The sequence below is a fragment of the Syngnathus scovelli genome, chromosome 12, assembly GCF_024217435.2.
Source record: "Syngnathus scovelli strain Florida chromosome 12, RoL_Ssco_1.2, whole genome shotgun sequence".
In the NCBI taxonomy this organism is placed as follows: domain Eukaryota; kingdom Metazoa; phylum Chordata; class Actinopteri; order Syngnathiformes; family Syngnathidae; genus Syngnathus; species Syngnathus scovelli.
In genome coordinates, this window is record NC_090858.1 from 11,682,501 (window position 1) to 11,699,551 (window position 17,051).

Below are 17,051 nucleotides of genomic sequence, written 5' to 3' on the forward strand. Positions count from 1 at the left end.
ATAAATATCACGTTTATAAAACTATCTGTGTCACTCCAATTCATTAAATCCATCGATCGTCCTTTGTCAACAATGGGTGCGCGCTGCTGACGGCGCTTGCACTTCAAAATATTCCACAGGCCCATATATATGAATTATATATCAAATAACTATTATATAAGCAATAATATTATCAAACCATCTGTGCACTCTAAATCATTAAATCCATCGATCAAATTCCACGTCCTTTGTCAACAACGCCGCGCGTACGCCCTGACGTCAGCCTCGTCGTTATTCCACAGATCTACTATATAACTATATTGTAGCCGCTACTCTTTAGAGCGTGGGCTGTGACGACAGCATTCTTGTAATTTGCGCGCCGAGCTTTCGGATACATTTTTACGCTAAAGCCACCCACAAACCTTCCCCTGGAATCCTTCCATTAAAATGAGTCGCCCAAGGAAAAGCAAGGTGGACACTGAGTGCCGAGTGTTTAAAAAGAGTGGCCAATTTGGCTCGACGTACGCGACGTGACGTTCAGCCACATGAACATCAACGTCAACCCGTCACAGATCTAGGTAAACGGACCAACACCTCGGATCTCTCCTAAGAATTGCCACAACAAATTTTACTCCAGACTATGACACACTAGCAAAAAAAGGGAGACCAACAACACTGTTCCCACTGAAAATGAAGGGGAGTCTTTCAAGTTTGTTGTAAAAAAATGCATTTTGAATATGATCTGTACAAATAGCAGGGATTGAAACTAGCGACCATTATCATTTTCAAACAATGCAGGATGCTCAAGGACATTGATGCACCACCTGTTTGTGACTAATCTTAACCTGTAAAGTTCTTAAGGCTTACTTTAAGGAAGTGTTTCCCGTTTCCTCACCTCTGTTACCAGGTGTTTGTGAGTTAAAACTCTGCTCTGATTTTCAGATACCCCTCACCGTGTTGCCGTTTTGATTACTTTATTTGGATGTATGCTTTCACCGATTCTTCAAGATGACATATTTGGTCAGAATGTTTGCCGTTTGATGTCATCTCATAAGATAAACATGTTTCATTAATCTGACCTGCAGGCACTGAAGTGATGGAGACTGTTATTCATAATAACAGTGTCGTATTTTATGAGAATCACTGATAGCAGATTTTTAGGGATTTTTTTTTTAATGCTGTTAATAAATGCATTTGTTTTCAAAAAACTTTTTTTGAATATCCATGCTTTACTACCTACTAAAGGCCAAAACCTTTTATGCAATGACTTTTACAGGTCGTTTATATTACTTCACACAAACACTACATCCATCTGCTCCTGGTTCGGCCCCCCGGTCAAAATTTAGAACCCAATTCGGCCCGCAAGTCAAAAAGTTTGCCCACCCCTGTTGTAGCGTTAACAAAGTACAAGGAAAGACGTGGGTTTGGTAAACGGCCCTTTATTTAACAAAACAAACTTCCAGGCGTGTGGCGGCGTGGACTTCCAGCCATGGAGGTGGAATAGAATAGAATAGAATAGAATAGAATAGAATAGAATAGAATAGAATAGAATAGAATAGAATAGAATAGAATAGAATAGATCTTTATTGTCATTGTCACACATGTACAACGGAATTTAAAAAAGTGCCTACCAATCAGTGCAAAGATAAAAAAATAAAATAAATACAATAAAAAGTTAAAAAATACAAGCTAAAAACCACACAGAAGAACATACAGAAACATGATCATTCATTTTTATTAGTGGCATTTAATGTGACTACCGCCATAGGGTAAAAACTTTTGGCGAATCTGCTAGTCCTTGATCTAATTGATCTGTAGCATCTGCCTGATGGCAACAGTTCGAAAAGGGAGTGGCCAGGGTGGGAAGTGTCCTTCAGAATGTTCTGTGTTTTTTTTGAGACAGCGGGTTCTGTGTAGGTCTTCCAGTGTGGGGAGAGGGCAGCCAACTTCTGTGCTGTGTTGATGACCCCTTGGAGCTTTTTCGTCTGAGCTGCAGTGCAGCTGGTGTACCAAACACATATACAGTACGTTAGAGTGCTCTCTATGGAGCAGCCATAGAAGGACACCAGCAGTCTTTGTGTAATGCTGTACCTCCTGAGCACCCTTTCGAAGTAGAGTCTCTGCTGGGCCTTTTTTAGCAGCTCAGAGGTGTTTACGCTCCAGGTGCAGTCCTCCTCGAAGAGAGATCCATAGAATAGGACCGGGCGTGCGTAAAAGCCATGACCGAACCCCATCCACCGTCCCTGGACAGCCACCCGGCCGAGCGCCGGCCCACGACTTCCATCCACGGAGGTGAAAGAGAGCTCCGTAGACTAGGACCAGGCGTGCGTAAAAGCCATAATAGTTTTTCAAACCTTCTGTGTCACTCCAAATTCTTAAATCCTTCAAGCTCTTTGTCCTCCGTGTCACTTAGAAACAAAGCCGCTAATGATGCCGGTAGTACGTCATCTTCGTCATCCCGGATCAATCTTTGTCCTTTTTGTAAACAACCACCGCACAACGCCGCGCCGCGCTGCTGACGTCACTTGAAATTCAAATTACAGTAATCCCTTGCAACATCGTGGTTCATTTATTGCGGTTTCACTTTTTTTTTTACATTTTTGAAAAAATTCACATATAAGTCGCTCCTCAGTATAAGTCGCCCCCCCACCCAAACTATGAAAAAAACACGACTTATAGTCTGAAAATTACGGTATCTAAAAACTGGAGTTTTATAGAACTTTCTAGGTGGCGCTATTGAATAACGGTTAATAACTGTGATGCTGACACACACACTGAGCGTGATGCTTGTCAAGTAGTAGGCCAGCTCACCGCCTGCCGCCCCCGCTCCTTCCGCGCCGTGGAGGTCCAAACGAGCGGCTACTCCCGCTGTCGTCTCCTCCTGTTTGTCATCCACCTCCTCTCGTTCCTTCCGTTCATCTTGAACTCTTTCACAGAGGGGGTGCGTCATGAAGAAATGTCCAGCGGATCGGGCAACACACACGTCCGCGTATTAGCATGGACAACCTTTTCACGCTCCAAAAGCTCCCTGCCTCGACTCAGCGCTGTCTCCAGTGTGGGAGGTCTGCTGTAACACATCAGGACGGCTTCTACGGTGTGTCGATTTAATCAGATATAATGATGATGAATTATTATTTGTTTGTATTTACGTAAATGCACACATTGTTACTTTTTTTAAAACTTATTTTCAGATAATGTGGCCCATATGTTCGTTTAAAAATGAAATCAGACCCTGCATGAGCTGATGCGCCTGGTGTGAAACAGAAAATGACTGCAAGGTGAAATATGGCAGAACATCTTTGGAGAGTACTTCTCATATCCTAAGTGAAAAGATCACACGGTGTAGCTATGTCACATTTTAAGGAGAAACGGGGGAGCTTTTGGCATTTTGGGGAGAGGAGGGGCGGGCGCGCCTTTTGTTTTTGGTTGGAGTAATCCCACACTCTTGCTGCGTTAGCATCACCTCAAAAAGGTTGCGCGCTAGCGTGTTTGACAGCGCTCCGGTCCTGGCTGTGAGCTTGACGCTAGTGCATGGGGACACATCACCTCTGCTTTGGGAAAATGGCCTACAGTGAGCCTGAACCTCTCCAAGCGCAGTGCAAAGCAGAGGTGTGGGTGGGTGGGGGTAGGGGGGGTGTTTCGCTTCAGAAACTCCCCAAACATTCGACACATCTGCCACGACAGAATGAACAGATGACAACGGCCAAACCCAAACAAATGAGAGTGCAGATGATTAGCCGTCATGCTAACGCCAATAAAGTGAGACCTCATGTTGTTAGTTATCATATGCCAGCTAGCGCGCCAGGGCGTGGAATGTCCAGTCTTATTAGACGACACCGCCTGTCATTGCGCTTCGATGAAGGCGCCTCGATAATTTTTGCCCCTCAAAGTCTTTGGCACCTTGATCGCGATAAGTCAGGGCAAAGGTTTGAACTTTGAGCAAATTTAACATTGGTCGAAGTACTCCCTCATAATGCTAACCCCAAGATAACATAATCAAGAATGAGATTTTCTTACTTTCCAGAAAACAAAATTTAATGTTTGACTCCTTGAACCACAACACCACCGCCACATGCTTAGGGCCTTGGGAAATTTTCCCCAACTGTTTTCCCCTGCATTTTACATTTTTTGCCATGTAAAATTGGCTATGTCAATCAATGAATCAATTCATCAATCAAGTTTATTTGTTTAACACTTTTTGACGACCACTGTGACCTTGATCCACTTCAGAAAGAGAGCCCGTTCATCTTTGCTTAATTCGCGTTCCACAAACTCCTCTGCCTTCCTTTTGGACTCCATCCTCCTGATTGTCAGCTGACTTTTTTGACATCCACCAGCCCTTTGGTGTCTTGTCCATCTGCGTATCTGTCTCCTGTCTGGCCTCAAGTCGCTCCGTCCCTAACCTATGTCTGCTACTCCAATCTGTCCGTCGCTCTCGTCTTCATCCTCTGGCCTGCTGTGTGTGGCTACAAACATTCGCTCTTTCCGTGTGTGCGTGTGTGTGTGTGTGTGCGTGGGCGTGTAAAAGAGGAGGGGGTGTGAAGACAGCTGTCACGCTGTCTCAGGATCATATGATGGCTGTCAGACATGCTGTAAAGAAACTGGCATCCTACTATTCCCCCCACCCCTCCCTTCTTTTTCCCAGTAGTGTGTACACTTGTTCATACCATACACACATAGAGGCATCACTTTTTGTTTTTAGATCATTATTTAAAATGATCCTTGTTATTTTAGATTAAAAGTATGTTTATGGATTGACTCATTTGTTGTGTTTTCTCACTGCCAGTCCAAATTTAAAATCACATCATTGATTTGTTTGGTATCGTTCTGTCCCGCTTGCTTCCTTTAGGACTGCGGGTCTCCGTCAGGCCAGACACGGCTATCGTTTTGGGTGAGCACAAACCTGGAAATATGAATAAGTGACAAGGCTGCGTATTGGACTCGTGTTGTATGTCGAGAGGAAAAAAAAAACACAACTGAGTGCTCGTTTGGCTTGACATATGCGTACAAGCGCATAGTGTACGGGAGACCTGCTGCCTTTCACACTGAGCTTCTAATTAGACACACACATAAACGCACGCACACACACACACACACACACACACGCACACACACACACACACACACGCACGCACACACATGCACACACACACACACGCGCACACGCACACACACACACACACACACACACACACACACACACACACACACACACACACAATGGACTCGAGAGAGAGAGGCCTCAAACCTGCCTGTCAGCTGCAGTTAGATCACAGTGTACTGGGTTCACACCACAGCACACGCATAGTTGCACACACACACACAGGTAGGTCGCTGTGTAGGTAGATTAGAAGGTTGGACGGTAGTTATAGGCAAGTACTGTAGTTGTGTCAGAAGGTCTGTAGGTCGGTAGGTAGGTGAGCAGAAAGGAAGTTTGGTTGCCCAGGTGATAGGTCGATGGACGAGCTTTGACCCCAGCAGGACTTTGAAGGACTAATAAGGCAAAAGAATGTCACTCTTGAACATTCCATTAGGAGCACATCATTAGCAAGCAAAACAAACATTCTTTCCCCTCGAGTATGACTGACCGAACGCCACCAGCTCAAGCGTGAGTGAACAGAGCAAGACCATGAGCAAGAGGAAGACACGCTGGCCTTCTCCATGCCCGCTCAGGGAGAAGATCGTCCTTGCTTTGTTAAATGATTTCTTCCGGCTGAAGCGTTCCTCTCCCCGATATCGTTCGGGGACTGATTGCTTGTACTGTACCGGTATTCCTCGGGTCACCTTGGCCTACGGGGCCCGGGCAGTCATCCAATCGATGCCCTTTATTGCCATCTGACTTGCCATTCAGGTTGTTCTTGTCACAAGAGGTTGTGCAGAGTATGGCTTGAGTCGCTCTTCGACTTTGAATCAAAATAAACACATTAAAAGCCACTTGGTACAGTGATAGTCTTAACTGAAATTAAAATAATCAACAGTCTTGTGCAATTAATTGACCTTTTAATAGTTGAATTTTAAAATTTCTATTCTCATAAATTGATTGTGTATTTCCCATTTTCAACAGTTTTGATATTTTGCATAAATATTTTACTTTGTTCATCTGTCTGTTTTAAAATCAAATGTGGCCTTTGAGCACATCCTTGCTTCAAAAAACGGCACAGTAAAACTGCACTCCTGCTTCAAAAAAAAAAAAGCCAAGTTGCAGTACTGTTTCTCAACACTAAGGGGTAGTGTGGCCCCACTTTTCTAAGCAAGCGGGCACACTGTGACCCCTGCCCAGTGGGTGCACGAAAGCAGGTCTGTTTATTTACCAAGTCAGGGCGACCTCTCTATGGCGGCGTATTTGATAGCAGCAGTGTAATGTACTTGAACCTGTATGGGGTTGCCTATGATAGAATGGCTTGAAGACACTGCACACTCTGCCAGGATGCGTGAAATCTTGGAAGGCGAAGCACTGACCCACAAGACAAAGTAGCTAAGAGAAGCTGAGGGTGTTTTGTTATCACTACAGACAAGAAAACAGTACTTTAAATATGAGGTTATATCATGGGAGTCAAATACAAAGTCGGTAGGTCATTAATGCGGGGTCGGTCCGGACAGGCCAAACATGTAAATACGTGCAGGTGTCGGTCATCGCTTGTACAGACAATATTGGCGTGCCTGCAAAGGGAGGCAGTAATCCACACAGCAGCTGCACTTCATTCATGTTCGCCCCTGAGGCACTTTGAGGCCATCCCGTTGATGAGGGATCAGAGAGCGAGAGACAGACAGACAGACAGAAAGAGAGAGAGAGGGGGGGTGACCTCTTGCATTCAGTAAACAGTTGGTTAATGATTCTAATCCCATTAAGGGGGAGGAGCTTGGCCCCTTCACATAACATGCCCTAATATGTATATGTTACCTCGTTTTTTTTTTTCGTTTTCAAGCAAATAAGCAAGACATAAAATATTTGCCCTCTCACACGGGAAAATACTAGTTAAGAGTCCTTAAATAGAGCAAGAACAAAAAAACAATACATACAGGCAAACAAACGGCATGCAAATGAAATGAACGTGGTACGTTTGCGGGCACAATTTGTTAACAATTATTGTTTTGACCCGTCTCCTCGGCGGACAAAAGCAAGGCGAGCCTTCCGAGGAGGCAGGAAATCAGCTTCTCAAGAGCTCTTGTACTTGAAGAGCGAAAGGGCAAGGTGAGGCGGCGTGATTGCTCGGTGATTAGGCCCTGGAGGAAGTGAAGACTCACCATGGCGTGTTCCTCACACACACACACACACACACACACACACACACACACACACACACACACACACACACACGCACACACACACACACACACACGCACACACACACACACACACACACACACACGCACACACACACTCACAGGCAGACTGGATGATAAACAAAGCCCCACTTGACTCTCTGTTGAGTCACTCGATTGTTTTAGAGAAACATCATTAAGAAAATTGATCTGGCAGCCATTTTGCAGCCATCTTCTGCACACGGCAGTTCATTATAGCAAAGCAACACAATGAGTAGAGCAGTCGGTATTTAAATATTATAAAAATGCAATAGCAGGATTAGATCAATTCTAGCAGATTGGTTACCGCTACAACATAAAGGTTACAAACACATTTGGATGCCACAAAAACAAATGGTGATGATGGACGATAATCAGTAACATCATTTTTTTTGACAGTGTAAGGTTGATTATTTTGAAATTCTTGTGTTATGATTTGTGAAATCAATGTCTGGCACATTTGTGATTTACGCTATATAATATATAGTGAACCACCGTTTTCTATTATTGATGCTCGCTCTACTTAGTGTTGCAAACAAGACACACAGGCGCCAACAGGAAGATCCGCTCCGATGATGGCCGTATACACTGATGTCAGTCAACGATCTGAGCATCACATAAGTGAAGGTTTATGACTGCGAGTGGGGAGCGTAACTGTATTGCTGGAGCGGACCATTATTTTATGTGCGCTTGTTATCTGTCAGTCATCTCGCTCACGCAGAGAGATCCACTTATACCTTCCTTCCCGGTCGACCAAGAATAGCTCCAAAGGCTTTAGATGAGGGATCTCACTTATCTTCTAAGTATTACAGGCTGACTGAAATAGAAAATGGAATATACTGTCATCTAAATAATGCAACAGCAGGAAACATTTACACATGTGCATTTAGGGAAACACGATTTAGCTATACACAGGCACTGCCCACGACACTAGGTACACCTGCGCAATGAGGTCCAATAAAAGGATCTTATTATTTCCAACAATTATATAAAGGACTTTACATTGAGGGTGCCTCCCTGCCTGTCTATCTGTATACACACAAATATACAGGTACACTGCATATACAAATAAACAATATTGCTTGATTCTGTTTGATTCCTGTTGTATATCCTATTTGCTGTTAAAAAAGAAATATTATGCTCCTGTATTTTGTCTATTGGCCTATGTCTGTGTCCTATAGCTATATGGAAACACTGTGGGTCCATTGTGTAAAAAGTGCTATATAAACGACTTACCACTTAAAATTATAATATATCTTTTTAAAGCGTTTTTTTATCTGATCTACAGTAGTTTGTGTACGTGTACCTAATGAATTGGACAGCCGGCCGAACACGCCAGCTGTGGAGTGTTTACAGTGTCTATGTACATCAGACGACCAATGAGCGACATCTCAACAGGCCAATCAAAACGCGAGCTCAAATCAGTGCTTGTGCAATCAGAGACGCGGCGCAAGCAGCTGGCAACGCCTCCCCTCGAGACGTTGAAAAAGAACGTCATCTGCTTCATACATTTAACTTAGCTTTAGCCAACATTAGCTTACAGTTTACGTCGCGTCCAAATAATTATGTTTCTCGTCAACCGATAGTTCGTCTGCATTCACCTGACACTCCTTTCAAACATGACTTTGAAAGCCCTACGCCGACGCGGAGACGGGCGGAGAGGGGAACCGAGTGGATAGCTTTCAATATGTGCTAGGTGGCTAGCGGCCGATGGACAACAGAGGCTAATGTTTCAAGAGCGCTAAGCCTATCACAACAAGCCCGGCTCCTTAAACACAACCTGTCGCCGAAGCCACACGAACAAGGACTCGAAGACACCCCACATCTTTATCAGTAAGTACACGGACGGGGAAAACTCCCCGACATTTACTGTAGGCAACATTCGTTAATATTTTTGTGTACAATTTGACAACTGTCAAGTTAGCTACGTCTTAATTGGTATCAGTTTCAGCCAGGGCTTAATTAGCCTGACATCATAACAGCTTTGCCCACAGCCATTGCTACGCCTATGAAATCGCTCCCTTAACAAAATTGTCCAAAAATCGGGTGGTTAAAGTAGTTATGTGTATGAGTGGCAGTCTCTTTCATACATGTTAGTGTTGGCACGTTGAAATGAAATTCATGCAACCGTAGTAAAAGTCTGTGGCCATGTCTTAAAAGGCCTTTTATGTATTTGCATTTGGTTTCGTCTGTGGTCTCTATAAGCTCACGTCATTAGCGGCAAAGGCAAGAGTAGGAAAGGGGGCTTGTTGATAGCTAACAACAAGACAATTTAGCAACACTGGCTAACCTCTACTACTGCTCCCACTGGAAATGGTGGCCATTGTAATCATCTATCAAAGCCCTTGTAGAGTGAAAAGAAATGTCTTTGAAACACCACAAATAAGTGGTGTTAACAAAGTCCTGCCAAATGCGAATGATTTAAAAAAAAAAGGCACGTAAGTTTAGGGAAAGTCATACACAGATATGAAAAAAAAAAAGAATCTGCTAATATTGGACATCACACCTGTCCTGTTAAACTGCCAAATACTACTTTACTTTTTTGACTTAGTGATCTATACCCATTTTTTTTTTAAATATGTACATTGAGGCAATTTATTAATTGTGCTTAGTGCTTTCTTGTTGCCACCAATTTTATTCACGCACGGTAAAGCAATTCTATACACAAACATGGCTGGTGCACAGGGTATCTCAACAGGAAGTATCCAGTCGCTAACCACTCACCCCGGTCCAAAAGAGGGCAACACATTTGCCGCTCCCTTCCTATGGCCAGCTAGACTCCCGTCTCGCCGCATTTGACGTTTCCGACAGCGCTGAGCTAACGGAAGACTGACAATGTCCGTTCAAAGTGCTGCTCTTCCAGGAAATTGACCGCTTCTGATGGAACTTCTGATTAGTCATCAACGAAGGATGGTTTAAGACATCCCTGGCGAGCTCTCCGTGCTTGTAAAAGCATTCAATATATACATCGATTTGATTATTTGTCATGTGCCGAAGTAGAGATGTAAAGCTGGCTCCAGTCTAATTTGCCGGCACTTTAATGTAATGTACTTTTAATGGCGGCAAACATGAGTGAGATCTGAGCTGGTGCAAGTGAACGCCCGTGTGCTTGGCAGGCTGATCCCGGCCGGCGCGCATCCCATCAGCAGCTAACCGCTAAATTGACTTAGCTCGTTAAAACGACCCCGCTCGTCTGAATCCACCGACCCTTCTTGATCTGGCTCACCCGACTTTCAATCAAAGCTGGGCCTTTCATGACACCTTGCAGCGCTTACAAGGGCACGGTTGTCCGAGATTAGCCGAGAGTCAACTCCGACATGTCGGCATGCTGCGACCACCTGAAACAAATCACGGTAATCCCTCTCAGCTGCCACTCCAACCTGCGTTTCTATGGAGACGTTGGGCTCGGACTGCCGAGACACTTCTTACGTAACTCTTCAGTCGATATTGGAAGTGGAGACTGAGGTGGAATAGTGACGGCTCCCATGGCTTTATTTTTGGACAGTTGCTGGTCTCGCAGTTAGAAAGCAAAGCGTCTCCCTCGCTTTGGGCAACCCGATGACGTTCATTCAGCTAATGCAGGTACGCAATGAATGGAGGAACGAGAAATCCAATGCTTGGTACTGATTATTTCTGGCAACCAACGGTGCCAGGGAAGCTCTTAAGCTTGAGCGTAAACCAAAGTGACTCATCTGTTTCTGCTCATGAAGAGTAATTAGCGCCGTGGCTGTGTTCTGTTATATCTTTGGTGTTGTTAAAATAACTGCTAAAAAGCAAAACAAAATGTGTCGCTAAAGCAATCTGAATCCGGGAGCGGTGCTTTTAAAGCCGTTAGCGCTACTTTGAAATGTCTATCCAAGTTGAGGAAGAACAAAAACCCGCAAGTCGTCAGTACAGTTGAGCTTTTTTTAAAAAACGAATGCCGATTTCGTTTAAGTAGCATACGTGGTTAAATTTGAGTTTCATGTTCAGGTTGTTTCACTGTCTTGCGTGTCCTCTCCTGCAGGCAGCCGCGGTTCTCCGCAGAGCAGAGTCATGGGTGCCTTCCTGGACAAGCCCAAAACGGAGAAGCACAATGCCCACGGCGAAGGCAACGACATCCGCTACGGGCTGAGCTCCATGCAGGGCTGGCGAGTGGAGATGGAAGACGCCCACACTGCCGCGCTGGGACTGGCCGTGCCCGGACTGAGCGACTGGTCCTTTTTTGCCGTCTACGACGGCCACGCGGGCTCCAGGGTGGCCAACTACTGCTCCAAGCACCTCCTGGAACACATAATCAGCGGCAGTTTCGGGGTGGTGGGGCAGCAGAGCTCGACGGACGCCTCGACGGGCACCTCGGAGAGCGCCTCCGACGCCCCTCCGGCCGAGTTCCCCCGTTCGGTGGAGGCAGTGAAGGCAGGCATCCGGGCAGGCTTCCTGAGGATCGACGAGCACATGCGCAGCTTCTCGGACCTGCGCAACGGCATGGACCGGAGCGGCTCTACGGCCGTGGGTGTGCTCCTGTCACCCGAGCATTTCTTTTTCATGAACTGCGGCGATTCACGAGCCGTCTTGTACCGCAATTCCCAAGTGTGCTTCTCCACGCACGACCACAAGCCGTGCAACCCGCGCGAGCGGGAGCGTATCCAGAACGCCGGCGGATCTGTCATGATCCAGAGGGTGAATGGGTCGCTGGCCGTCTCCCGGGCCTTGGGGGACTATGACTACAAATGCGTGGTCGGCCGGGGCCCCACCGAGCAGCTGGTCAGCCCCGAGCCGGAGGTTGTCGAGATTCTTCGGACACCCGAGCAGGATCAGTTTGTCATTCTGGCCTGCGACGGAATCTGGGACGTCATGTCCAACGAGGAGCTGTGTGAGTTTGTCAAATCCCGCCTGGAGGTGTCCGACGACCTGGAGAGAGTTTGCAATGAAGTGGTGGACACCTGTCTGCACAAGGTTTGCGTGGAGGCGGGGTCAGATCTTGGCACGAAGGCACCGACTGCGCTCTCACCCGTTTACTCTTTCCCGCTGTCTGCCTTAGGGGAGCCGGGATAACATGAGCGTCGTCTTGGTGTGTTTGCCCAACACTCCCAAAGTGTCGGCGGAAGCCGTGAGCAGAGATGCCGAGCTCAACCACTACCTGGAGTCCCGTGTGGAAGGTAAGCTTGACTCAATACCCCCCGCCTTTTTTTTTTTTTTTTTCTTCTTCAGTCTTTGCACCTCTGTTGTCTAACTGCCTCCAACCGAGTTAAACCTCATTCAATCCAGTGACCTCCCTTTGCATTTCAGCAAACATCTATCTTCCCCCTCGCGACCCTCCGACATGGTTTTCTCGTTTCCCTCGCTCAGACATGCAGCGTCTTCTCTGCTCTCCCCCGTCGGCCTCATCCGTCTCTCATCCCTCTCGAGGGCCATAAAGCCTATTTAAGTTGCTCGTTTGCTCTTTTCCACGGCAACGAGGACTCTCCAGCTGTTTGACATTATGGTCAAATCATCCAGATAGATGTTCACTGAATAGATTTATCGGTGTCTCGGAGCGGAATGAAGTATTTTAGCATTGCTTGCTAATGTAAATGTTTTGGCTTATTGGGCAGTTTCCTGCTGGTAGACCCCAAAAAAGAAAAAGGGAGAGGAATGTTTTGGCGGAACATTTTATTGCCAACTTGCCACCACAGTCAACTGACGTGTGTGTCTTTTCTCCACGTTATTTTCAGCGATGCTGTCGGGGCCGGCTGATGAGGGCTTTCCCGACCTGGCGACGGTGATGCGGAACCTGTCGGCTGACGGCGGCATGCCGGCTCTGCCGCCAGGGGGAGGCCTGGCCAGCAAGTAAGAGCCCCCTTGCCGCCACCAGAAGGTCTTTTCTCTTTGGGCAAACCTCAACATGCCAACACTTAAAGGAGACATAGCATGCGAAAAGTGTGAATTTTGAATTGCTTGGTTACAAAGAGTTAAGTCTTCTTTAAACAGACAGTTGAAATTATTCTGTTATTCTTCAGTAGTTAAGGTGGGATTTTTAAATTTTATTTTAGAAATGTTTGGGGGGAGGGGGGGTCGTTGCCTTTAAATGATGGAGCAAGTAATCTATTATTAACTGACATTCTCCATAACAATGGTTAGACACTTTGGGACGCCATCTTAGTCAATTAAGTTGTTGGTGCCTTTAACATCTTAATGACGTTTCCAAGCAGCCTGAGAAAAGCCTAACTTAAAAGTTTCTTCCCTTGATGTTTCTATGGAGTTGTTAACTATCATACTCAAAATGTGACACATTTCTCTTTTGGCTCTCGTCGTTTGAATTAATTGCACCGTTCTTCTTGCAGACAAAGTGTTATCGAAGCGGTCTACAACAGTCTAAATCCGTACAGAGAAGAAGAAGGGGTCAGTATCCGCCGTGCTATCCACGACTTTGTGTCTTCATCATTTGACAAGTCCAAATGATTGCTGCGGAGGGCGGCGCTGTGTTCCCGAGTGTGTTTTTGCAAGTGTCCTGTTGTCGCTTGAAGCAGTTTGTTCAGCGTCTCCATGATTGTAATGTCATTGTTTCAGTAGACCTTTTCTTTGATACTCAGGCTTTGAGCACGTTGCCGTATTGGACTAAGTTCCCGGGTGTATACTTGCAGGCAACGTGTCACTCTTATGACCCCTAACCAGGTCAAAATACTGAATTTGCACCCTCTTCCCCTTGCCACATTAAACTTAAGGACTTCTAAATGTTATGGTCCACAATTTTTCCCTTCTGACAAGTTTTGTTTGTTTCTCCTTAACCAATATAATACTTCTGTCAATCCATTTCAAATGTGGAAGACATGAAACGAGCCACGTGCGCAGATGGCCGAGTTGGGTGTCCGTAGCTTCACAAATGTCAACAGTGTGCAGTGGCAGCACACAAAACTAAATAAATAAATAAATTGATAGAAGTATTTGAAGTTGGTCTAGGCTGACCCATCCCGGTTGATTGACTTGTGGATTACATCCACGGAAAAATAAAATGCAAATTGGCGCTTGACGTTGCCGTGCACGTGCAGCCATAGCAGGATGGAAAACGCGTGTCTAACTGTCTTCACTCTCTGATTAACGCAGCCCTCCTGTTTCATTTGGTAAGTGATGACCTAAATAATCGCACCCCCTGGCCCTCGACTTCCTCTTTTCCCACCACTTGCTCTCACCTCTACGCATATGACCTCACGTAGTCTGGCTGGCATGTCGAAGGGCCGGCCCACCTTTTCTGTCCACCTCCCCTCCGCGTCCACTCGACGCTAGCATGCGGAGGCGCGTCTTGTATGCCGACAATGGACTGCCCCCTCCGCCCTTATGTCAAACATGCATGCACTGTACCACCCCCCCCCCCCCCCCCGCCCCGCCCTTATGGCAGGCTCTTCTTCAACCGCACGCAACAGCAGCAGTAGTTGCTGTCCGTCACTTCCTGTCAACAAGAGTCCTTCAAGTTCTTGTGCAGACCAGAGAGAATAGAAATTGTGTCCCGCTTGTTTTCACTTTTATATTGTGTTCAGGGTGCTCACTGGAAGCGTCTTTACATTATAACCACTTTCTCTTTTCCTCCCTCTGTCCATAATGTGACCCCATCCCGTCCTGTCCCGTCCTGTCATCCTCCTCCTTCTCTCTTGGCGGGATGGCTGTCCTCCCTTCAGAGCGGTGCCAACTTGGAGTGTCACTGGTAGAAGTTCCTGATCTGCCTGGAGGACTTAAAACAGACAGTCTTACTAAAAAAGATCCAGGATTGAAACTTTCATTTTTCTTCTCCATCTTCTATTTCTTTACATTTTCCTCCACTGAGAATTCACTCGTGGTTGAAATTGGGAAGATTAGGATGGAGGCAAAAAGTAAGCACACTTGTTTTGTGCTGCGTAACTGTCTCGCTCTTCCCTTCCCCCATTTCTCAAGGACCATAAAAGACGAGAGAAGCTCACATGTTGCTCAACCATTTCCAAAGCTTCCGAGTTTTCCCGACTCGTCTGATGCTCTCCACTTGCTTGAAACACTCAACGTCGTTTTGCCTCAAAGCCACTTAATAATTTTGTTGTTGTTCGGCCGCGATGTCCAAAGACTGCCACACCTGAACACCTCAAAGCCTCCCCTGCAGTCCCAATTGGGCAGGTGTGTTTGAAATGCTGCCGAATCCTTTTTTTTTTTTTTTTTTTGCACGTGCTTCCTCAACTCGCCACTTGGTTGATCGTCATTGGACCCAACGCGCTTTGTTGCCATATGTAGAAAAACAGTCCAGAATAATTTATATCTGAATAATATACAGAGATATTTATATTTTCAGTTGCTTTTTCTTCAAACCCAGTCTTGTGGCCGAATCTGACCTGTCCGGGAGTGTGATCTGTCTTTGCGCATACGTCGTGCTGCAGTAGTTGTGTGGTAGAACACAAACGCACAAGACCGTGCTCAGTGTTCCAAAACCATAATGTTCCAAAGAGTGTGTCTGTGTGTGCGCGTGTGTTTGTCTGTCGAAAAGGGAGATCCAGTCTCACCTTTTTGACACACACTGGATCCCACTTGTGCTGCCACTTCCATTTTGTGATTTGTAAAATCAATAAACAATTAGTTGAACATGAGTTGACTTCCTAAAAGCCTGTTTTAATTGTCCTGCGACGCAGGTCACATGACAGGTTGAAAACAGTTGATTGGAAGCTGTTGATTAGTTGAATGCGAAGTTCCAGTTCAAGCCTGGATGCTTTTTTAAACTGAAGAGTTTTTTTTTTATTATTAAAGTTCTGGTGCATATACCTCATGACATTGAACAGTTTTACTAGGAACCAAGACTGCGTTTAGAGAACTTGCTTGTAACGAGTAATACTTTTTACGTTTGAGTACTTGACACATTCCCAGAAATGAGCTCAGATGCTGTAATGCCGTCGTCCAAAGAAAAACATGCATTTAAAACTTTTGTGGTCTTTTTCGCTTTCACCTTTGTTGAAGACAACTCACAAAATTTGGAGACGCATGCTTTTCAACGGACAGTTACGAAAAACAAAACAAAAAAATCCCACCTAACAATGCACTGGTTTTTGTTTCCTATCTAAGAGTTATTTATGAGCAATGTGAAAATAAATGTTCTCGTCCTCAGAAGAGTTTTTGTTTTCGGCGGCGATGATGCCAATACAAAAGCAAATGAAGCACAATATGTACTGTACAGGTTGCTTTCTTTTCAGCGCCAAATTTGTGTTGTTGACGTGAATCTCGGGATATGTTATTGTTTTCAAAGTCACTCGTCATCACTTTCAATTATCCTGAGATGACTGGTGGTCAAAAGATGCATGCTTGTTTAAATATTACAAGGTTTTCATCAGCAAGAGATGTGACCACCAACCCCCCCACATTTGACATCTGGACGCTTTATGCTAAAAGAAAGGTTTATAAGTAGCAGCGGGTCTGGGTTGCGCAACGCCAATCCAACGCTGGCTCATCCGAGTCCGAGTGTACCATACGTTGTGACCGGATACGTTAATAAAAAGAATTTCAAACCTAGTGGCGCAGCCACCGCTTTGTTTGTTGCAATGTACCAAAATGCACTTGCATTGCTGTCATCTTGGACATGATGGCCCATAGTTACCATTTGTTTGTTTAGTCTGAACACAGAAGTTAAGTTTACAAGTTCCAGTGCATCCTCCTGTACTTTTGACCGAAAACATCAATAAAACATTTTGTTTAAACCCTTTGAAAGAGCCCTTTGCCTTTTTTTGGGGGGGGGGGGGGCTGTTGGACCTAAATTTTCCTTTGTCAATGCTCCTATAATAATTTAGACTGTGAATATAAAAAAAAAA

The 17,051-nt window shown here is 45.4% G+C and overlaps 1 protein-coding gene across 5 annotated transcripts; it reads left to right on the top strand.

Annotated features, from left to right (window-relative positions):
- Nucleotides 1–8,725: 8,725 nt before the first annotated feature.
- ppm1ba (protein phosphatase, Mg2+/Mn2+ dependent, 1Ba) lies at nucleotides 8,726–16,755 on the top strand. 5 transcript variants are annotated; one of them, XM_049735765.1, is made up of 7 exons: nucleotides 8,726–9,114; nucleotides 11,288–12,216; nucleotides 12,302–12,419; nucleotides 12,975–13,089; nucleotides 13,584–13,641; nucleotides 14,344–14,360; nucleotides 14,913–16,755. In XM_049735765.1, coding segments are annotated over exons 2-7 (1,209 nt in total). In that variant the 5' UTR covers nucleotides 8,726–9,114; nucleotides 11,288–11,316; the 3' UTR covers nucleotides 14,914–16,755. The 5 variants fall into 5 exon arrangements, with proteins under 5 accessions (XP_049591722.1, XP_049591721.1, XP_049591720.1 ...); XM_049735764.1 differs by having other exon boundaries at nucleotides 14,344–16,755; XM_049735763.1 differs by lacking the exon at nucleotides 14,344–14,360.
- The last annotated feature ends 296 nt before the right edge of the window (nucleotides 16,756–17,051 follow it).

Excerpts from the sequence above, each read along its gene's own strand:
- ppm1ba (XM_049735762.2), top strand. The coding sequence starts at position 11,317 with ATGGGTGCCTTCCTGGACAAGCCCAAAACGGAGAAGCACAATGCCCAC. Across the intron at positions 12,420-12,974 it reads CCTGGAGTCCCGTGTGGAAG|CGATGCTGTCGGGGCCGGCT; the intron begins GTAAGCTTGACT and ends CGTTATTTTCAG. Across the intron at positions 13,090-13,583 it reads GGGGGAGGCCTGGCCAGCAA|ACAAAGTGTTATCGAAGCGG; the intron begins GTAAGAGCCCCC and ends TTCTTCTTGCAG.